The sequence below is a fragment of the Anoplopoma fimbria genome, chromosome 11 (genome assembly GCF_027596085.1).
Source record: "Anoplopoma fimbria isolate UVic2021 breed Golden Eagle Sablefish chromosome 11, Afim_UVic_2022, whole genome shotgun sequence".
Taxonomy (NCBI): domain Eukaryota; kingdom Metazoa; phylum Chordata; class Actinopteri; order Perciformes; family Anoplopomatidae; genus Anoplopoma; species Anoplopoma fimbria.
The window spans coordinates 4,114,001-4,137,351 of record NC_072459.1 but is presented as its reverse complement, the minus strand read 5'-3'; the positions used below and the strand labels follow the sequence as shown (position 1 = coordinate 4,137,351).

Sequence of the window (23,351 nt, the reverse complement as noted above, 5' to 3'; positions counted from 1 at the left end):
TATTATTATTATTATTGTCATTATTTTTTTTATTTGTGGAAATATTCTGCATATACTCAATGTTATTATTATTATTGTCATTATTTTTTTTATTTGTGGAAATATTCTGCATATACTCAATGTTATTATTATTATTATTGTCATTATTTTTTTTATTTGTGGAAATATTCTGCATATACTCAATGTTATTATTATTATTATTGTCATTATTTTTTATTGAAATAAATGCATGTAAATATGTATGGATAAAGACATCGGATGTAACAAAAAACCAACATAAACAGCCTGAGAAGTGTGTCACGACCCCCCCTCTGTCTGCAGGCGGACGTGCAACAGATCCCGGCGCATGCGCAGTTCATTGTTTTGACTGAAAATGCCGTCGGTTTCGAAAACGGCGGCCAATGCGTCTCCACAAACCGAGAAACCTTCCCACTATACGTGAGTAAAGCCGCTGCGCACAAACAAACCAAAGTGCGCGTCGTGGGAAAATGCGTCTTTTACATGTGCGCGTTTACGCATTTCCATTCCCTGCATTCCTCAACTCTTGCGTTCAAAACATGGGTGCTTTTCCAGGCATTGTGACTACCTAACGTCACACTGCAAACAACGACTGCACGCCGACGACATCTCCACACAACGCAGGAAACACGGACATCTTAAAGCGTGAAACTCATGCGTAAAACCTGCGCGTAAAACCGCTCCGCCGAGTCGGGAACCTGTTCTGAAGAATCCTTTCTGGTGTAAAACCGTGTGTTTGCTCTGCTAGATGATTAGCCAGGAACTCGCCTTCCAGCCTGCTTGTAAATACCTCGGCCTTATTTTGAGTTCCCCCTTTTGCTACGCACATTTCCAGACGTACGCTTGTGCACATTCAGCCGACGTTTTTGCGTAACTTGCTCTCTGAATGGCCCGCTAACGCCAGTGACCCAAAACCCACAGCAAGCAAAACACTGTCTTTAAACTTTTTCCCCTCTTTTGCAAACATTAATTTTAAACATGCATGTGTTTGTTTCTCTCCTTTCAGGTACTTAAAGGAGTTCAGGACGGAGCAGTGCCCGTTGTTCCTGCAGCACAAGTGTACGCAGCACAGACCCTTTACGTGCTTTCACTGGCATTTTCTCAACCAGCGGCGGAGACGACCCATCAGGAGGAGAGACGGGACGTTCAACTACAGCCCCGACGTGTACTGCACCAAGTACGACGAGACCACAGGCATCTGCCCGGATGGAGACGAGTAAGTCCCACTCCCACCAGTCATGGTACTCTTTAAGTTAATGGAAGTGCACAGTACCAGTCCAAAAAAGTTTGGACACACCTTCTCATTCAATGGTTTTTCTTTATTTTTATTTGTGTTGATTAATATTGAAGGCAAGTTACCTTGCAGATTCAGATCAGCAATACTAAATATATTTTACAAATTCATACTTGTATATTATTATAAATTATTTGGCAGTATATACAGTACCAGTCAAAAGTTTGGACACACCTTCTCATTCAATGGTTTTTCTTTATTTTTATTTTTATTTTTTTCTACATTGTAGATTAAAATAAAATAATATATATATATATATATATATTTTATTCTTCAAAGTATTGAATATATATACTATATAAATACATATATATATATTTTTTTTAATTTATTTATATATATAAATTGTCAGTACCAGTCAATTCTTTTTATTTATTTATACATACAGTACCAGTCAAAAGTTTGGACACCAGTCAAAGGTTTGGACACCTTCTCATTCAATGGTTTTACTTTATTTTTTTTTTTTTTTCTACATTGTAGATTAATATTGAAGACATCCACATGAAGGAACACATATGGAATTATGTGGTAAACAAACAAATGCTCAACAAACCAGAATATGTTTTATATTTTAGATTCTTCAAAGTAGTTGAATGAGAAGGTGTGTCCAAACTTTTGACTGGTACTGCATATTTATTTATATTTTACTTGAATATTTATATTTTATGCTTACTCCACAAAAGTTAGGCCTAGCTGATAGCTTTAGTAACTAGTTACCGTGCAGATTCAGATCAGCAATACTAAATATAATTTACAAATTCATACTTGTATATTATTATAAATTATTTGGCAGTATATACAGTACCAGTCAAAAGTTTGGCCACACCTTCTCATTCAATGGTTTTTCTTTATTTTTATTTTTTTCTACATTGATTAATATTGAAGACATCCAAACTATGAAGGAACACATATGGAATTATGTGGTAAACAAACAAATGCTCAACAAACCAGAATATGTTTTATATTTTAGATTCTTCAAAGTAGTTGAATGAGAAGGTGTGTCCAAACTTTTGACTGGTACTGTATGTACCATGCAATGCTGATTAATATTGAAGACAACTCACTGATGTTTTGCAGATTTATGAATCAAATCAGACTTTGAATCAGAATCAAACTAATGCCACAAAAAAATTAAAAGCACTGTTCATCTTATCAGGTAGAGAAGTGTCCACATGTCCTTAAAATGGCTTTTGGCTGTGGCGTGTCTTAGTTGGGATAAACTTCTGTTTTCTTTGTTATAATACTTCATTGCTTCATATAGTGTTCTACAGTGACTGAAACAAACATTGAGAAATAACTGCGTTCCTTTTTGGTTGTCCGTAGACCAAGGAGGAACTGCTATGAAACGAACTGATGTAGAGATGTTTGCAGGGGACTGGAAGCATGTGTGTTTATAATGTTTGTGTATTTTGATGGAAACTCTCAAAGATAAAAAAATAAAAAAAACCTCCTGATTTTTATCAGCTTGCTGTGCCTAAAGTACACAAGTGTGTAGGATATACAAGCTCTGTTTAATGAAATATGTGCACATCAGCTCAGCTGGGCCTGTGCGGAGGTAATAAAATGCCAGCCTGGTTATAAAAGCTAATTTGATGAAGGAGCCGTTTATTTTTAAATTACTGCCTTTTGTAATCAAACATTTCTAGTACTGAAAAAGAGTGGTTTAAAATGGAAAACTGTGTGTATTCCTTACGCATAGTGAGGAGGGAAATATTAAGAATTTACTGTTTTGAATTGTATTTATTTGCCCAGGAAAACATGGTTTCACTGTTAGCTGTTTGGTGAGCAGTATATATAGTTTAGTGTCCCTAATCTGAAAGGTGTGATGTTGCTGCAGGTGTTAGCAGCATGTCACAGATGCAATATTGCATGGCCACTTCTTTGTCTTTTGTGTGGTTGCACCATGCATGACGAGTACTAAATTTAACATTTGTTTTTGAACTCGCACTTCATGTAACATGACCACACTTCCTTATGTTTGAGATAAGGCTACTTGACAAGTTGTCTGTGGGAGCCCTCCAGCATTATTTTCAGCTAACGAGAACATGTGATTTGACAATTTAATGTTTGTCCTTAGCTTGATATTTTCAAAAAATGTCAGTTTTCCTTAGAGTCCCCACAGTAAAGACAACTATTTAGTTATTTCAATATTTTTTTGCTACACGTCACCATTTAGTCTCCAGTTTTATTTCACATTGCATCATTTATCTTCACAAAAGGAAAAATAGTTTTCTAATCATTTTGTGATGAGCTTGTGGCTTTAGAGGAGTCGAGCATTATCATATGATGGACTAAACTGTCAAACTAGATGTGTGAATCCTCCAACGGGGCGGCAGCCTCTCTGTGTAACTGGGAATTAAAAATGGCACAGCATTTAATTGAGTCCCACATAGAAATAAAAAAAGAAATAAGATTATTGAACTAATGGAAAATGAACGACTGCTAGTCCTTAAAATTCCTCCTCTGCCAATGGCATCTATTTTTGTATGACCTTATGTGTTGCCATAGCAACTGTTGCTATTCAAGAAAGGAAAATTTGGTTTATTCAAGAGGCTTATTGACCATACATTTCTAGAGGCATTGCTGGTGTGTCAGCCAAACACCTACAGCAGAATCTTATTCTTGATTAGAATGTGTGTGCAACTATAAAAAAAAAAAAAATCCTCCTTTTATTACAATTTAAATTATTTTGTTCAGACCATGTTTTAAATGTGCAGCGCTTGGCTGTTATGTTGTCACGTGAAAGATTCTGGCTGCACAGGCATTTCAGAGTTGTACTGTCCAATTCTATCTTGAGCTTGAAGTTGTTCATGTTTGTTTTGGACAGATTTGAGGTTTGGTCTGCACATTCTCTTCATTATTTTAATGTCATGCCAAATCTTTTAAATTTAATTTAGCTCAACTAATCACATTTTTCAATGTTGTATTCTTGCTTCCTTAGCTGTCCCTATTTACACCGGACCACTGGTGACACAGAGCGCAAGTACCATCTACGCTATTACAAGACTGGCACTTGTATCCATGAGACAGATGCTCGAGGGCATTGTGTGAAGAATGGACTCCACTGTGCTTTTGCTCACGGGCCACATGATCTCCGACCTCCAGTCTATGATATCAGGTGACATACAAAGCAAATAGCGGCCTCTCCTTTCACTGCCAAACTTTTCACTCCCCATGGGAACGAACAAATCAGCTAATTCAGACATAATGTAAACAGAACGGCTGTATGAATAGGGTTAAATAGATTGGCTGGATAATGTTTAGGTTTGTAACTCGGTTTTGAGGGCTCGGCTTAATGAACTTTTAAAAACCAAATAAAAACACCTGATACTAGATAAACATGCTTTATTGAGCTCTGTGCTGCTGAAAGAGTTGAATGAGGTCATCTGATACCAAGACTTAAACAAAGGGTTTCATTGACAATTGTTTACTGTACAGAAAGTTCAGCAGTCAAATTGATAAATGTAGGATTATGTTAGAATTAGTACATTATCTTTCTTGGCTTTCTTCTTGGTATTTTGATATTTCAAGATGTATTTTCTGAATGAATTATTTTTTTAATATATGAAAATGTTTAAGATAACAAATAAGCTTAAGGGTGTTCTGACGAAATCTCTTTTATATATATTTTACTTTTTGAGGAATTGGGGATAAAAATTAACAATTTTTTTGTGCACAGAGAGATTCAAGCACAAGAGGCCCTTCAAAATGGCCAGTTGGGATCTGGGGAAGGCATTCCTGATCTGCAGCCTGGAGTATTAGCCAGCCAAGCTATGATTGAGAAAACTCTGACAGAAGACCCCCGGTGGCAAGGTGAGTGAGCCTCACTTTGACGATAATGGGCTCATGCAGTACCAAGCAAAATAAAAGGACATTAATACTTTGTGCCATTTTTGCAGATACCAACTTTGTTTTAGCCAACTACAAAACCGATCAGTGTACTAAGCCCCCAAGACTATGCAGACAGGGCTACGCTTGCCCGCACTACCACAACAGTAGGGATCGAAGAAGAAATCCTAGAAAGTTCAAATATCGGTAAGACATGACTCAGTATTAATTAGAGCAACATATTGTATCAAGTTGTGTAAATGTAATGGGTTAAGGGTTCTGACTCTATGAATGCAGGTCAACACCTTGCCCTAATGTGAAACATGGAGATGAATGGGGCGAACCCTCAAAGTGTGACAGCGGAGACAGTTGCCAGTATTGTCACTCTCGCACCGAGCAGCAGTTTCACCCAGAAGTAAGTGAATTTAGTTTTTTCTGAAAATGAACAGGTTGATCAGTCAGAGCTTTCCTCTGCACTATAATGAATTGCAATTATATTACCCAAGCTCTAAGACTGACTAGTTACCAAAACAGTAAAAACAAAGATAATGAAGTTTTATTGTTTTGTTCATATTATATTGTAGCTTCAGCTGTCACATTTTGGTTTACTAGTTTTTCTGTAGGCAAACATCTTAAGTTTGTTTCTTATTGGCTTTTGTTTTGTTTTTTTCCTCTTAAGATCTACAAATCTACCAAATGCAATGATATGCGACAAACTGGATACTGTCCCAGAGGACCGTTTTGTGCATTTGCACATGTAGAAAGTAAGTGAAAGTTTGTTTAAATACTGTTCCAGTACGAAAGTAGAGAATTGCAGATCTATTCAATTTGTAGTAAAGCACATGCTCTTGATGGCTCCGGGCAATTGGAGAATAGCTCGTATATCCAGCAGCAAAAGTCAACTGCAGACCCGCTGATGACATGCTAGACTCAGTTCGCAGAGTCCTGAAGCCCGGCTGCTGCACAGAGCGCTATCGCTTGTTTAACCGAGGTTTATAAAATGATTATAGAATATTGTCTTGTGTCCAAATTGCACCACCTTTGACACTGCTAGACCTTTGGTCCGCAGCAATAAACCCACCAATTATGAAGTAGATTGGATGAACGGTTCTCGTTCAAAGGAAACACACACACACACACACACACACACACACACACACACACACACACACACACACACACACACACACACACAGTGATTCCTTGGTTCATAGTTAGATACACTATTTACCATTGGATTGATTTAAAGTCAAAAGTAATGTTATTGGATGTTAGCTGTTTGCAACCTGGTTGTTTACACACTCACATAAATTATGTATTTTAATCCTTTCAGGAATTCCCTCTACAGACGAGACCATGAGCTCATTGCTAACAGTGATACAGTCCAGTTCACAGGCCCAGCTGGGCTCTCAGCAGTATTCAGAGTGTCCAGTCAGTGAATGGAACAGTGGAGGCAACTCCACCAGCGCAACCAGCAGCAACGGACAAGTAGGAAGTGTATGTTTTCTCTGTTGCTACGTCAGTCCTTCCATAGAAAACGTATCCGAATCAACTCGTCCAAGGTGTTCGATTTAAAGTGTAGAGACATTTCTTTAGATTTTATGTTTGTCTGCTTATGTAGCTACCTTAATCTCAATTCAGCCATTTACTTGTCGACATGTTGCCATTCTCTCATTTTCTGTTTGCATGTTTTTTATACATTGATTTGTCATTGCTACTATTTTCTTTAACTGTTTTACATTTCATCACGGCGTTATTTTAAAAGAACAGGCGAATTCTCATTGAAAGTGCTATTTAAGACTATAATTCATTTATTATTACATTCTCATTCTAAGATAGACTCTCTAGTCCGTTCAGAATATTGGTTTTATTTATTTTCTGATCATCATTTTATTAAGATCATGTGCACTTCTCTTTCTCAGGTTTCATGTTCTAATAGCTCGACTGTAACTCCAAGCTCAGGAAGCGACAGTTTGTTATCCCCAGTGGGATCCATCAGCAGGCCCAAATCCTTAACTAATAATAGTTTATGTTCAGAGTCCACCACATCCAGTGTCTCATCTCTGACGTCTAACTATCCTAGAGCTCCGGGCTTTGAACGTGAGGATCAGGTATACAGACTGCTCTCTTCAGCTTTAGGAAGAATGTAACTCATAGACACAACGTAGGGCTTTACTGTTAATGTATCACTGTCATTCATTTTGAATTAATGTTTTATTTATTTCTCATTCTCATGTCATTTTAATTGAATCACTTTTGAGACATTTGTCCATGAATTGCTTCATTTTTAAGGTCTTATATCATTTCATGTGGTGGGTGTTCTTTCCAAAAAACTCAATAGTATCTCATCATTGACGAGCGTTTTCTGAGTGATATTCATAATTCATGTTGCATTTTGTTAATATTCTAAGAGGCTCGATCTTGCAATCATACTGCCTAAAAAATATTTTCACGATGCGTATACAGCCAGTACTATTTGTAACTCTAAACTAAGAATTGTAGTTATTAGAGAAGAATGCAGCCCACTCAGAGTAAAATGTGTCTGCTTCTGTCATGATGGCAAAGGCAATGTTTTTGAATCATTGCTAGAGCTGCAAGCGGCAGAAAGAGTCAAGTAACGTGTTCTGATCAGATGTACTTCAGTAAAAAGTTACCACATAAATCATGACAACTAGAAGAACTACTTTGAATCAGCAGTATTCAGCACTGCTCCAGAGCACGTCATGAAGCCACTGTTAGCTCCCCTGGGTAAAGTCAATAATGGTTGAGGGCAAAAGGTCTATTTATTTTAGTTTGTGGCTACATTAGCTTTGATATTAGATAATATGTAAAATCTAGTTTTTTCACTGAAATGTACTGTTTCTGTCTTTGAACACTTTTAGATTAAGAACAAGGGACATATGGATCACAAATTAATGGACCAAGACAAACAGGTTTGTGTTCAAGTTTGTGTTGATTACTTGGTAGTGATAGATTGATGATATTACCTTATGTATATAACACATTGATTTATTTGGGAATCAAACCAATGCCTTTTGTGCTTCCCTTTTAGACCCCAAATTCTGTATTCTCTGCGGTGAACCCTTTGGCATCAAGCTTTACCTCCAGCATAACATCCAGCTTGGCCTCTAGTATTGGCTCAGATAGTTCTTCACCCACCACCTTATCAACAATGAATGCAAAAGCCACTCCTTTCTATCCAGGGAGCAACACAGTGGAGTCTGTCATAGGTATGTCAACTGTTAAAGGAATCCAGCTGACTACTGACACTGTCCATTTTGTGGTAAAATGACAGCTGGATGTATTCTGTTTTCCCTCAGGATCTGCTTTGGACCTCAACTTCAGTGACATTAATGTTGCGTCTCTTGAGAAGGATTTAGAGGAGCAAGACAACAGTCTAGGACTGACAAGTAAGGACACCTAGTTTGTGAGAGTACTTTCAGTGGTTTGAGCAGTCGATCACAGATGGTCTCAATCTTGTTCAAATCTTTAAAAAGCATCAACAGTTATTACTTTGTCCCCACAGGTCAAAGAGTGCTCGGTGGCTCTGCCCCGGTCAACATTCCCGGCTCCCTGGGTCGATCGTCCTCGTTTAATTCCTCGTCATCGCTCTCCACCTCCCCGCTCAGCTCGCTCTCACAGTCTCTGTCGCAGTCCCTGCTGTCTGCCACGTTATCGCAGCAGAATCAACCTTCAAACATGTTGGCCAAGCAAGAGCATGGCCTCCTGGGAACGCCCACCTCCTCTTCCCAGAATTCTTTGGGTAAGCTGATAGCATCAGAAATGTTGTTATATGTGGGAAGCATTTTACTTGAGATTTTAATCTCAAAGTCTTATATGTCAATGAAAACGTTTAAGATGCTTCTAGATTTACGGCACCATTACTATAATAGAGCGTACTTAAGTATTGAGCACTTCCATCATTTACTTAAATGTTTCATCTAGTTCCATATGCTGAAGTTGAGCTGAGAGGTTTAGCTGTTAGAGTTTGATTGTGTAAGAAACAATATTTTGCCCAATGAAGAAACAAGAAAGAGGCAGTTCTCGAATTCTCAAAGCTTAATCACTTCTATAAACACCATTAGTTTAGGATTGATTGAAATAGTTATCAGAATTATCAGATTATTATTATTATCATCCCCAACTAATGATTCACTTTGATGCCTGGTCTTGTGATTTTGACACATCACTCTCCTAGGCTTGAATGGAGGGGCCAGCAGCATTTGGGACTTTGTAAGTGGCAACTTTTCACCGAGTCCATCTCCAGTGTTCAGCAGCCTAACCTCCGCAACCAGCAGTGCTGATCTAGCCCGCCTTTTTAGAGATCTGGATGAGGCCAAGAGGAAGATCAAACAATGGGAGGAGGCCTGGCATCAGGTCAAACAAGTCAGTGTTATAAATATTATAAATGCGCTCTCATTACAATACGTCTTATTTAGAGTATCAGAGTGACTGCCCTTTTCATAGATGGCAAGTTGTTGTTTTTTAATCCCAAGACTCTACTTTGTTCCAGGCCTGTGAAGCTTGCCAGAAAGATGCTCACGAAGCAAAGGAACAAGCGAAGGCGGCCGAGGCAGAGCGACAGCTGGCAGAACAGAAATGGGAGGAAACGGAGCGCAAGCTGAAAGAGCTCCAAGGGGACTTTGATGTGCTTTGTCGCACCCCTGGAACACCTCTTCTTCGTAGCTATAGAGATCTGGACGAGCTCCCCTTGTCAAAGCTTCACTCCATCCAGAGTCAGCTGCGTAATGACCTAGACCTTATAGACGGGGTAAGACAGACTAGATCACACACAGAATTTCCTTTGTAGCGTCTAGTTTTATCATTCAGATCTACCTTTTTGTCATCAAGCATGCTTATTTGAAAAGTCTGCATGAATTGTATTTCCCTTAGTTGCAGCTGATATTCATTCTTTTCTTTCCCAACAGGTAATATATCAGCTTCAGTCAAAGAAATGTATAGTTTGCCAAAAGCATGATCGTTGCATTGTTCTGCAGCCTTGCCAACATTATGTACTATGTGAGACCTGTGCACCTAGTAAAACAGAATGTCCCTACTGTAGAACAAAAATAATGAAGTGGTGATGTACAATTCCTCGAGGTACTATTTAAAGATTTAGCCCTTTGAAAAACTACTAATAGATATTACATTTTCTAAATAGAAATGTCTGTTTCATACAGTGATTGAATTGATTTAGAATACAATGATGTTTGACTGAGAAACAAATAGTATTATGAATCAGATTGTGTACAGGGGATTTAATCATTATAGTTTTTGCTCATTTTATGTGCACAGTAACCTCAACCAGATAGCTTTCTGAATGGAAAGCCACGCACTCAAATTAGAATATCAAATTAACTTGCTTTGCCCTTTTCTCAAATCATCAGTCACTCTAAAGGACATATGTCTCGTGTCCAGATATTGATATTTTGTTTACGTTTGTCAGCAATACATTTTGGCTAATGTGCATTGCCAACCTGACATATTGCTCTTACAGTAAACAAAAAATTAAAGATTGATAAACTTTGGTTCAAAGTTGAATACTCAAAGACAATAATGAGCGTGAGTTTGTATTTCTTCCCACGTGTTTGGCTGTTAATGGATTGGAAATACTTCACTACACTTTGAATTATTGTGGATATAACTCTGATCTCTAACGTTTAATGCACTTAAAGTCCGCCCAGAGCAAATTTGAAGGCTTTTCCGAAAATACTAAGGGAATGTGTATTTAAATATTTTTTTGTAAATCTGTTAAATCACCGATAATTGTATTTGACGGGAGAAATACAAGAGAGAAAACATAGTCACTGTAACTTTAATATCTTAACTGAAAAGTTCTAGTTTTAAAATGAGCTATAACAAATTCCTGTGTCTTTTTCATACTGTCAGTCTTATGGTCATTTTTCAGTTATTTTGATGCCGGGAAAACTTTGATAAACCACGTATGATCTCAATTGCAAGAAATCAGTGTGAAAATATTTGAAACATACTGCCAAGAAATGTAGGGTTCACTCGGCCTCAACAAGTCCAGTGATGTTAAACATAAAATGGGCAAAACTCAAAGCAGATTTTTTGTTAGTTAAAGAGGAATACAATAAATCAAAGAATTCACTCGGGAGCTTTTGGAAGCAAATCGAGAAACAAGATATCCCAAAACCTGAATGTGACTGATGCTTAATAAGGAAGTCATATTTTTGTTCTGACTTGATCAGTCTGAAATTCCAGAAAATAAATGTGTGTGCTCATACATTTACATGTAGCGTGGAGCTGCCAAAACTGATGTGTCAGCATCAACTTTATTCTACTAAAAAGTGCTAGAACACTTAGAAGCTCTACGCTCTGAGGAATTACACTTTCACACTTGCATTCTTACATTCAAAACTACTGGGAGTAATTGATGATAAAAAAAACTCATATTTGGCCAAAGTATTGTCCAACTATAGAGATTGAATATGCAGTTATGTAAAATGTTTCACATCCAATAAGGTATTAGTGCTGAACCACATCTGTGTCTGTAATCAGCGGCAGGAAATCACACTAACCAAGGAAACGATGAAACACATGACACATCTTTGTGTTCCTCTTTAAGTAAAGCCACATTCTCGTAAACATTTTTTAAATGCAACCGGTCAAGCATCATTTAGTTTGATTTGTTATTAAAGCACTTTGTTGACCTGGGACTTTATTAAAGGGTATATAGAAATAAGCTTTAAGCTGCTTTGTAGGTATTCTTTTGAGTTGTTTTTTTTTTTGATTTATAATTTTTTCTATATAAGCTAATGTCTGAAGCTTTTGTGTGTACTGTGAAACATAATTTGGATATTTCATGTTTCATATTGTTAAATCATGGCATGGTTCTAAATATTGTTAAGATTTCATAGAAAAGTACTTAATAGTTTCTACTTTCATAGTTAGATTTATAAAATTTCAATCAAATAAGTGCAAATTTACAATGCACTTTAGGCATAACCAGCAGCTGTATATCAGTAAGGCACATGCTACATGTTAAGGCTGTAATTCAATCACTTAGTTCTTTTGTAGAGATTTATATAGCCTAGCCTATTAGAAAAGCATGTGTTGTATTTGCTAAAAGCCTGAGATGGTGATTTTTGTAGGATTCTAGTCCCTTTGATCTTGTCTAGAACATATCGGCCTCTAACTCTAAAGTGCCTTGCCTTAGATAAAAACGTTACATCTGTAGAATTGTCAGAGCAAAACACAGGTAGTCGAAGCTTGTGCAAAGGATTTCTGCAAATGTGTCTTGTTTAACTTTGCAGAAACATTGACTTGTGTATGACTATACGTGTATGTATAAATATATGCCAGTGTATTTGGCCCAATCTCATTAAGTATTTCTGCGGAAGATAAATGAAAACGAAACATTGTCAGCGCCCGTGTCCCTCCGACTACCCACCCACTCATTCCTCGGCCGCGGTGCTCTTTTGGTGCAGCTTCAGTCTTTGAAATTAGGTTTTTCCAATTAAATGTTTGGGAGTATGCAAGCAGGACGGATTCATCTGTATAGCAAACGCTTTTTAGACAGTGAAGTAGTTTTAATTTGTTTGCGTAATTATTCTGCAATGAGTGAAGATAACCGTAGTTGACCTGTAAGTTTGATGGGACGTGTGCTAAGGGTCCTCTAATTGAAATGACCTTCTACTGTGTTCAAAAACAACCTTTTTATTCTTGAGTTAAATTCAATAGAAAATCATGTATCTCCAGGTACACTTTTTGCTACTTCTAAATATGGGAAAATGCATTGTTTACATTCACATAAATGACAATTAAGCAACTCAGAGGAAAATAATTAAGAAAGGGTTATGGTATTTCAGCATTTATATGATTTGTGACTTCATTATATCGGAGCATAAAAGGCAGGCTAAACACTTCTGGTATTGCATGTTATGCGATATATTAACCAGCTACAAAAAAAAAGAAAAAAAAGTTTGCACTGTGTCACCCTGCCAGAATATTTGTATAGACTTATTTTTAATGTAGTAAAGGCTTAATATCTTCTGCAAGCTTCGCTGCTACTGGAAAAGGTATTAATGTAGTTTCTTGTTATACATTTAGATGTTTGAATGTCGTCGTGCATCCACAGCTCAGATTTCCAAAACTATGAAATAATCTTCCTTCTGCATCTAATTTAACTAAATCTTACTTAATTGAATTGTTGATTTGTAAATCCGAGTCAAAGGTTCAGTACTTTCATATATCACTAAGAATGATGTTACAGACATGTACTGCTCTAAATTGTCCCTTTTTAAAAAATGTGATCAAAGGGAAATGTACATTATTTGGATTTCTTCTCGCTGAGTGTACCGTGCAGCTCATTTTACACGGCCCTTTGGTCGATTCAGTTTTGACTGTGAAGCCAACTAAAAAGATGTCTAGTGTGGAAATCTAAAAATCAACCAAAGTAGTGTTCTAGTAGCTGTCCAAATACGGATTCTAAAGGGAACATTTCCCCTTGAACAGAATTCTAATAATTCCTAAAGTATAATGGGACAGATCGGCCTGTAGTTGTGAACAGCGCCGGTCTGATCCAAAGTTCTGAGTGGCAGAGCACCAAGGCGGTCCGGATGAACCTGAGACAGCATTGTGAGTGGCAGGAATTCTGTTTTCGGCTGGATTTATGCTTAAATGTTTTATTCAGTAAGATGTATTTTTTCCTCGTAGTGAGTGAACAACAGGACTATGCCAATGGCTTTTGCTTACAACATTTATGGACTTGAGCCCATTTCTTTGCAGTTTTACCAAAGACTTGAACTGTTATTTCTTTTTTGCTACATTTCATCATTTGTTTTATTTCAGTAAGAAACCTAAATTGATTTAAAACAGTTACCACCTAGTACCTTAAATAGATAATGTTCATTAACAGCAATTAATGGCATCTTTTTCTATCTTAAGTTAGCTATAGTGAGTCGATACAGAAAGGATTCAAATTGCATGGGTCAGATCCTCACAAAATGTGTATTTGTAAATTTTGATTTGTGTTAAGTACACATTGACGTATATGGCAGGTTTGTGCCGTACTGGATAGCACAAGCCGACTTTAAGGAGGATTCGGTGTCAGTTTAATTGTTGTCTACAGTGAAGGAATGTCAAAGGTGAATGACATTTGTGCTTCTGAAGTGGCCATATAAACCTTTGTTTGTTGACTTTGCTTAACTCCGTAATCTCAATCACTTTGGAAATTGATGGTTATGCATTATATGCTGTTATGATCGGCCTACAGTGACTGTAAGGTGCTTTCTTTCTATCTGACTCTTTGTTTTCTATTTCTTAAAGCAGTGGTCCAAATTAGTTTTTGTTTTTGTAAAACGACGGGACAGATGATGATTGTGACAAACATTAATGGCAGATACAGACGTAACAAAAACTGAGTTGTTGTTGTTGTGATTCATAATTTGTTGTTGGTCTCTCAAGTGGTCTACTTGCCCAAATTCAAGTAAAAAAAGAAATGAAACAAAACAATGACTTGATAAGCACAGTTTTCGTTTCTATAGATTTGATTAATTTATCTCAAACAGACCAGCTACTTTCTTAAGTACATCTGTGCCTTTAATGATTACATAATGTTGATTGGTATGAAGAGAATACGTCTCCGAGACAGAGTTTTGCTCTCAGTAAGATGGCAAAATATAACATGTTTAATTAGAATCAAAATTCCAGTGCCTTGCAATATTTGTGTGGACCACAATGTGATTGCTAAATGATCTTCTAGATTAAGGCCACTTGAGCTGAAAGGGAAAAGGCCGATCTAATGAGTTTTGCTTCAAGGGTTCCAAAGGAGGAAGCAAAGGTTCGAAAAGACTGATAATCGTCTATCTCAGTCTGTATTTGCCATACCATTAAAAAAAACAAAAAACAGCAATACTTAACCATTGAATACACAATTTTGATCTCAATAAGTCATTTGGCACCAAAAACTCAATTGTTTGTTAGGAAAAGCACCAAATAGGAAGACTCTTGTAAATGAACTGTAATAAATGTATCATTATGCTCTGCATTGGAATAGTTTAATCTATTTTGCATTATTGTTAGTTGTGTTGTCTTTTTGTTTTTAATATTATGAAAATGGAGCCTGAAAATTTATGCAATCTTGTACATGTATATGACTATGATGTATGGCGCTTTTCAAATTAAGTAAAATACTAGTACAGCAGGTGTTGTCAAAGGTAAATAATCTGAATGTGGAACCAGTTGTTCCATTCACTTTAGAAAATGTCAGTAGAAATGTTATTTAAACATTGAAGCCCTGAAATATTGAATGTATTGTTCTAAATTAGATATTAAATGAACAGGTCACTGGATATTATGAGGCTCAGTTAATTCATTATGATGTAGCATCTAGATGTGAATTGCTATTGAATAAAATGTATTAGTACTAAAACAAATGCAAGTTTTCATGTATCTATTTGTCAGCATAATGAGGGAATTGAGGAAAGAAATGTATTTTTCTCAGGGTGATACATTTATTTAATAGATAATGTGTTAAATCTGAGGAAACTGCATTTCATGGATTGATTTGCTAAATGTCAGTGGGTTTAGATATTATTTATAGATTAAACAATATGTCCCTTATTTTGTGACGAGCTGTATGGATATGTAGTTAATTCTTTACTGATAATTTTAGAAAATTATTCTGTTGGTATATTGATATTTTCTGTGTTGTAAACACAAAAATAGGTGCAAGTTTTAGAATACTAGATTTTTCTTTTCTACATTGAGGATTGAGTACAGCATATTTTCTGTAGTGCATTACTAGTTTGTTAACACTTGTCAAATTGTTACACTACAGTTATGCAATGGTTTACAGAATTCACAAAATTATTTTTATCATCTTGAGTATTAAAATAATTTTTCATCTGAAATGTGTGGATACTTTTTTGTCTCAAACGTAATTTACAGAAGAAAATAAATGTGAAAATCTAACGAAACATCTGAAAAACTGCTTGTGCATTAAAAATGAAGTGGACACCAGAGGAGGGGGAAGGAGTTTTTAACTTATTTAAATTACAGTTAGTTGGAAAAATATTTATATTATCTTAAACAAGCCTCTCCTGAACAGTTGAATTCTAAATGAGATTTTCTAGAACAGACATATGTAAGTGCTATCTCATGTAGTTACCTTTGGAATGCTTGTACCTGTGCACCCATCTGAGCTTTGTGGCACAATGGTGTCACAGCCCTTTGGAGATAAGGCACCAAATAAGTAGAATATCAGCTGCCTTTAGTTCCAAGGTGACTTGTTGCCAAACAAAAAAATATTTCATGAAAATACAACAAATCATAATGCAGCATTACACCTGGTTGGTTTACATAGAGCAGCTGAATACACAATGTAGACAAATTGATTGAAGAAAAAGACCAATCGTATTCATAATTTACCTCTTTCTGGGTAGATAATCATTTCCCCCACTTTTTCTAACTCTGACCTCTCTTTGTAGATGCTAGTGTGACTATGAGAGGCACAGGGAAAAGTGTATTTATAAAAAGATATTCTACATGTACGCGCAAAGGTTTGAGTATTCTTTTTCATTACCTTTCAAAAATCAATATAAAGCCGGTCGCAATTGCTTTCTCTTGCAGCACCAAGATGAGACAGGATGCCGTCTAAAGATGAGCCATCTTTTAATGAAACAACAGACAAGGGAAAAGTATTCCCTAAAGCAACTTATCACCAAGCCGAACTCCTCACCCTTTCCTTCCCTCTTGATGAACTTTCCGTGTCTCAGCCTTGTGTTTCCTCTGCTCATCGTCCAGTACGCTCATCCTACCTGCCACCAGATGGCAGCCTGACCTCAGCAGCTGCTCCAGCCTGTCCTGCTGGGATGCTACTTGGCTGAGAGGTGGAGCATTTAAGGGAATAAGCGGACAGGTTGACTGCCAGAGAGCACTGTGTATCCCTGGTACCAATGAACAAGCAAAACATGGTTTACAAAGGTCATCTGGAACAGAGTCGTATTTCAACATCATTCCAGAGGAGTCCCTGCCAAAGTCACAATAAATGATTAAATCATCTAATGGCACCCATTTTGCTTTAATAAATGATTGAACCCAGTGAGATCAGGTTGATGACCATAGTCAGGAAGAGGTTAATACCTGAGTACACCACTAATGCAACATGAGTATAGGGCATAGGACAGCTCTCCAGACTTTACAGAGCATTTCTCCTGACAAACGTTATCTGCACATAGAATTGTCTGGTCATCAAAATAAAACCGGACAAGAAGAACAGACCTATATTTGGTCCTGATGCCATTGAAGGTGAAGCGCATCCCATGATGAATGTTCAAAGTTCCTTTCAGGAATTCCTGCTTTGACACATTATGAAACACAACTCCTTCCTAAAAGATGTATCTCCTGATTATCACATCAAAATGTAACAGAATTCACAGAAACTTTAACTTAGACCATAGTAAGACATTAATATGATAATATAGTTTGGAACTGTTATACACTAGCCTGTGTTACAAGAAATATATCAGTCCCTCATATTCACATTGAGTAGTTGATATCCCATTTGAGATTTGAAGACATACAGGTGCAGACATTGCACATTTTTTATTACAGAGCCGGAGAGTCCATTTTATTTATTGTTTTGGTTGTTTGGTTTTATTTAATGTTTTATTTATTTAAAATCTTGTATTATATTGTTCACATTCCAATATGAAATGAATATTCATAAGAATTAACAAGTCATTGCTCTATAAAAGGGTGTGCTTGCATTATTGTGCAATTATATTATTATTATTATATCAGTGGCATAAAATGGTCTTAAAATTACAACATCAGTTATCGCAATTATTTCTGCTACAATATATCGTCGAACAAAAGAAGATATCGTGACAGGCCGACCATTGAGAGAAAACTGTGCACGCAGAGTCAGAGAGTTCATCAGTTTAATTCCACAGATTTATACAATCAAAAATAATAATACTCTTGGAAAAAATGTAATTGTGCTGAGTTGTTATTAGAAATCTTCTTTAAGACATCACTATATCAATTAATAATTTAAAAAAAATCACGCTCAACATGGTTGTTATAAATTTTATTCAAGATGTTGTCCTTTTATACACAAACCTTTAGTTCTGCAGTTTTGGGGAATGAACTTCAGAACTGGGTGAGCACTGTGGTCTGTAGTGGACAGAAGTGGGGTGATGAGACTTTTCCTGAGGTATACGCACAAGACTGTTATTATTTCTTCTCAAATCTTGTGATAGGCTCAAATACTTCAAACTAGATCTCAAAAGACTCGACTTTAGACTTGGTATCTGATTGCATGTTGTATACAACACTCAACAAACCTAGCAGGAATCATCTCATGCTCAAAGAAGAAGAGGGAGGCTTGTCTGAAAGCAACTTCAGGTGTGGGTGACATTAGGACACTGAGGTTACCGGGGTAATCGTGTGGTAAGAGCTTCCTCAGTGAAGCAAAAGCATCCACCCGTTTAAGAGCACACACTAGGACATGAGCGGGCATCAGTTTGTCCAGGCTGTCCTGGCAGAGCTGCTGCCCCACCTCGTATGGATTCAGTTCCTGAGCCTGAAGTCGACTCAACGCAGGCAGCCACTTCAGGCCAAGCAGCTTGAATCCTCCTTGAAACATTGCAACCATTGAAAAAATAAAGTTAGGAAATCCTTAATAAATAATTCACTGACATACTGGCTAGTCTGTTCAGTCAATATCAACTGTGTGGGCTGCTATTTGTATTTGTCACTGTATTTTGTTTGTTCTGGCAACTCAAGTTTCAAAACGCAGGACAAGCTGTGCTACAGTTGAACTTCGCCCACCTTCTGGCTCCTCCGTCAACACTCTGTGTAAGAGGCTCAGGCCTTGTCTCATGTCCTTTCCACAGAAGGTCAAAATCGCCACCTGCTCCTTGTCGGAGTCGGATGAACACTTCTGATGGGACAGGATCACACTGGAGGGATCTGGCACTGCCCACATACCCTTAACTAAAAAGCAAATATAGAGAAGAAACATAAAGGGAAACAGCAGAGGAGCATCTGCAACTTTACTGACGCTGAACACGCGGAGCTTACCAAAGACATCGTACAGGTTGCTGCTGTAAGGCACAGTGTGGAAACAGAAGCCTGGCTCTACTGTCTGAAGCCCATCAACTCTGGACTGGAGGCAACCCAGAAGCTTTTGTGCCTTAAATTCTCTCATTAGGGCTGAAACAACATAGTTACTGCAAGGTTATTTTATTGGAAAAGAAACATGGTAATGCTGACTTATAGAAGCCCTAAGAAGCAAGAGAGGAAAAAAATCTGGTTATCAATAAAAATGTAAATAAATTGATTATCAACCTTATCACTATTGATAAGAGTGAGGTATATAGTGTGGAAAACAGCTGCAGTTGTTATTGATGTTCTCTGTGTCTCGGATGCACAGCCACAAAATCTGTTGTTCTTGTGATGTGACAGTGACATACTTGGTATAAGGAAGAACTACAGAGTGATACTTTGCTTAGCTTTGGTAGCTGTGGGCCGCCATGTTTTCTTTTAAGAACAGATGAAAAGAAAGTGTTTTGCCAGATCATTTATTAAAGTTACTTTTTTGTTTTTCATCAAAGTAAATGGGTGACCCAAAAAAAGTTTGGCCATTTTTGGTGTGTTTGTTGTAATACTCATGTAACACTCCAGTGCACCTCCATCCCGTGTTCTAAATAGTACTAAAATAATTAATGTTTTCTTCCTTTAACCTGATTAAAAAACATCTACCTGGCAAAAACTTTTTTGTCACCTATTCTTCACTCATAAATAAAGCAGAGAAACGGATCCCCAGATTGTGTTTTTCACTTGAATCTCAGGGCTTCTTTACAAATGTTTACTTTTGATATGATTTCTTGACAATAATTATGCTTTAGATAAAATTTGAGATGGAATTCAGACCTGCTGGCAGACTAACACTGTGGTGTACTGCATTTTCTTTCCTCAGTAACAACACCAGACAGTGAGAGGGCAGCTCCGGCTGACCCTGATCTGGTGTCACAATGTGTGGACTGCAGAACACGCGAGCCTAGAGAAAATATACACAGGTGTTACGCCCCCTGACTCATCTCTGGCCTCTTTTAGGAAGAGAGCTGTCTGTCTCTGTGTTTCAGACCTTTGTCATGAGGCACAGTCAAATCGTATCTTTTACATTCTACACACTATTCTTCTGAAAGTCTGAACTCTGAATGAGGAGCTCGTAGTGCCACCTGCTGATTGGAGAGTCCGAGGACTGCAGCGCCATTACTCTGAAGCTGCGGCCTCTGCACCCCCCACAGACTGAAGCCTCTGCGTTCACAAACAGCCAGCACTTGGCCGTAGCAACATGGAGGCACGGCAGGCGACACCACCAGGAGTAAGTCGGCTATGCAGGGGGAGAGAAGGATTAGCGGCCACACTCATGCAAGAATCTTTGATCCTTGCTGCAAACCAAATTTCCCACAGGACAGTTAACATGAAAGTTGAAAATGAAATGTGGACAGATGCCAGTTTCCCCCCCTTTTCACAGTTGTGGCTCCTTGTTGAGTTACAGTACCTTTCGTCGTAGCACACAGAAAGACTCCTCTTCTGTCATTCGAAGGTACAACTCTACAAACAAAGTGTGAGTGACTGATTACAACATTTTTAGATTTGGGTATATAAACTTCTTGAAATCTAATGACATTCTCACAACAAACCTATTCAGAGGCCGGTTGTGAGCCTGTGCACTTCTTCCTGTAACTCTTCCTGAAAACCACAAGCACAGCTCCCTGTGGACCTGGCTGTCCAGTCCAGAGGAGAAGAGAAGAGGAGGTTCGGGAGGATGGTGATCTGTCTCTCTGGGCATCAGAGGTTTTAAGGAGCTAGTTAGATCTTTCAGCACTGAGTGAGCACGAGGGCCCCGCACAGCAAGGGCAAGAACAGGCTGGCAGGTCTCATCAGTTCTTTGGATTACTGGAACAGCACCTATGAGTCAGAGGGATACAATTTGAAATCAATGAAGAGTCCGACGGAGGACCTATGCCACAGTTGGCAACAGGATGCACACCAGACCAATGAGCCAGACGGAGAGTTATTGGGTATTTTATGACCAGAGGGCTTTAGTAATGTCCTACCAGCACTGTAATTCAGGAACCCCTGTGGTGGATAAAGGAGCCGCAGACCACACACATCGAGCCCTGAGTCGAGAACGAGTTGGAGGGTGTAGTGTGCTATGACAGGATGTAGGAGGAAAGCTTTAAACCCCAGAGCGACCGATACCTGCAGCAAAAATAAGAGCCACGTATATACAGTTATTCCACCTTCACTGCATCTGATTCAGTGCTTGTTACGATCAAAACACACAGGCCTTTGAGGGACATGCTCACTTCGGTCTGAAGCTCTTGTGTGGTCTCTCTCCCCTTACAAACATGCTCCTGAGTTTCCACAGTCTGCCAGTAAAAGCCTGGACTGAGACCAAAAGTCCTATCTATCACCTGAAACACGAAGCCAAGGGAGCAGAACACTGTCAACAGAATGCAAAACCCGTGCTTTAAAATGATATTAAAACACGCTCTCTGATACACATCACCTTTATGTTGGGGGTGGTGGAGATGAAACAATTTAAAGAGGAAGAAGGCAGATGGATGGGTGAGGCATAGGCTCGTTGGTCCAGCAGGTTTCTGAGCTGAGGCAGCCAGGTGGCGATAAGAGAGAGGGAGGTCTCAGTGAGGAACCTGCAGACATGGTTATAGAAAGGTGTATGGAGGTCTTTGTCTCTTTTCTACAAAACAAACAAAAAAGAAGAACAGCATTAGCACAGGTATTATAAAGCCTCCAGAGTATGTGTGTTTCTTTTTATTTCGTTGCTTTTTTGCTCTTCACCCTTGGTGGATAGGAGTGACGAGCCACAGCTAAGACGTGCAAACCCAGTCCATCCTCGCTCCACAGCTGCTGGAGTCCTGCAACCCAGAATGGGACCTTTGCACCAACCTCGTCTTCATCATGGCGTGGCTCGGGGCCAACCTAACACACGTAAGCAAGCGACCATAACATGGTGAAACTCAGCTTTACCATAACAAACGTCGGAACAGATTAGGAGAGAGAAGCCGCTACTCACTAACCAGAGACAGAAACCAAGCCACTAAAGTGTTGTAGATGTCTGATTTGGTTTCTGCTGAATTCAGATGTTTGGGCTTCCTGTGAGCTCTGGATCCAACCGCACCGGGACTGGAGAGGTCTACGATCAGCAGCATACGTCCCTTACTTTCAATATCTGCAGGTAGTGTACTGATCGACTGTAGATGTGATGCTTCCTGTAAAACAAGTCATAATACTGTAAGTGTTGGCCATTTTTCTAAGTCCTGCACATTTTGAGATTTATTCTACTTACAAAATCATAAAGAACATCAGTGTTTTCAGCAGATGGCTGCGTCTGATTGACAGATTTGGGTGGACGATGCTTTTCCAGTTGCTTAAGAATCTGCTGGTGTTGCTCACGTGGATATGTCTGCTTAGCTCGAGGTCTCTGTTGGTCACTATCAAAAACATTGTCATGGTTAAAATATCTGTTTATTCTCAGTGATGTGTTGAATGAATAAGGAAATAAAAGGCATACCTCTGCTGCTTTGGTTCTTTGATTGTTATTTTCTGAGTTGTTGGTTGGCTTTCCATTTTAGGGTTTCTGTACTCAAACTGTACATGAGAAGATTGTTTTTCTCCCCACAGATTGTGTGACTCATGTCTTAAAGTAGACTCTACAGACTTGGGTAGTTTTTCTGGTACATTCTCTGGCACTGAATTTGGAGGGTCTGCATATACATTGGGATGTCTTTTCCCGTTTCTGTTCATCTCCCTGATTTTCTGAAGCAACATACTCTTTCCAGTCACTTCCCTGGAAGCAGAGACATGACAATATAAATTGAAAACAAAATGTACTGGACTGAAGCATGACAAATGTTTCTAATGCAGGACATATTTACCTGTCCCCATTCTGTAATCCAGCATGCATTTTGAGATTGCGTTTCTTTGCAGGTGGTGTTTCCTCGTGATTGTTGAGTTTGGCTGGTGACCTGGACTCTGATGAAAGATTTGTGGATGTTCTTGGTGGTTTTATTGAAGGTTCAGGGCAGCGCAGGTCCATATAAACACGGGGACATTCCTGCTGGCTCAGCTGCAGCTCGGCTTCCGTCCTCACCGATGATTTATTCCACACATTATTATGTCTGTGTGAAGCAGGTGATTATTATCA

At 38.3% G+C, this 23,351-nt stretch overlaps 2 protein-coding genes across 6 annotated transcripts in view; one reads left to right on the top strand and one right to left on the bottom strand.

Moving 5' to 3' along the window:
* Window positions 1–324: 324 nt before the first annotated feature.
* On the top strand, window positions 325–16,965 carry unkl (unk like zinc finger). 5 transcript variants are annotated; one of them, XM_054607066.1, is made up of 16 exons: window positions 325–438; window positions 1,025–1,234; window positions 4,254–4,430; window positions 4,992–5,125; window positions 5,212–5,347; window positions 5,438–5,555; window positions 5,820–5,904; window positions 6,474–6,628; window positions 7,063–7,251; window positions 8,023–8,073; window positions 8,193–8,370; window positions 8,461–8,550; window positions 8,667–8,903; window positions 9,339–9,526; window positions 9,654–9,911; window positions 16,736–16,965. In XM_054607066.1, the coding sequence occupies exons 1-16, from the start codon at window positions 374–376 to the stop codon at window positions 16,943–16,945; spliced, it is 2,481 nt and encodes an 826-aa protein (XP_054463041.1). In that variant the 5' UTR covers window positions 325–373; the 3' UTR covers window positions 16,946–16,965. The 5 variants fall into 5 exon arrangements, with proteins under 5 accessions (XP_054463041.1, XP_054463040.1, XP_054463042.1 ...); XM_054607065.1 differs by having other exon boundaries at window positions 6,474–6,637; XM_054607067.1 differs by lacking the exon at window positions 16,736–16,965 and adding an exon at window positions 10,069–16,009 and having other exon boundaries at window positions 6,474–6,637.
* Window positions 16,966–18,065: 1,100 nt separating this feature from the next.
* The window catches only part of igfals (insulin-like growth factor binding protein, acid labile subunit), a 12,168-nt gene continuing 6,882 nt past the window's right edge, over window positions 18,066–23,351 (bottom strand). Inside the window, exons 9-23 of the mRNA XM_054607242.1 lie at window positions 23,083–23,325; window positions 22,719–22,994; window positions 22,494–22,638; window positions 22,225–22,416; window positions 21,986–22,126; window positions 21,693–21,884; window positions 21,490–21,597; window positions 21,238–21,382; window positions 20,821–21,088; window positions 20,679–20,731; window positions 20,353–20,507; window positions 20,045–20,171; window positions 19,193–19,324; window positions 18,941–19,105; window positions 18,066–18,745 (exon numbers count right to left, since the gene is read on the bottom strand). Coding sequence (XP_054463217.1) covers window positions 18,408–18,745; window positions 18,941–19,105; window positions 19,193–19,324; window positions 20,045–20,171; window positions 20,353–20,507; window positions 20,679–20,731; window positions 20,821–21,088; window positions 21,238–21,382; window positions 21,490–21,597; window positions 21,693–21,884; window positions 21,986–22,126; window positions 22,225–22,416; window positions 22,494–22,638; window positions 22,719–22,994; window positions 23,083–23,325 — 2,680 coding nt within the window. The 3' untranslated portion in view covers window positions 18,066–18,407. The remainder of the gene's footprint in view (window positions 18,746–18,940; window positions 19,106–19,192; window positions 19,325–20,044; window positions 20,172–20,352; window positions 20,508–20,678; window positions 20,732–20,820; window positions 21,089–21,237; window positions 21,383–21,489; window positions 21,598–21,692; window positions 21,885–21,985; window positions 22,127–22,224; window positions 22,417–22,493; window positions 22,639–22,718; window positions 22,995–23,082; window positions 23,326–23,351) is intronic.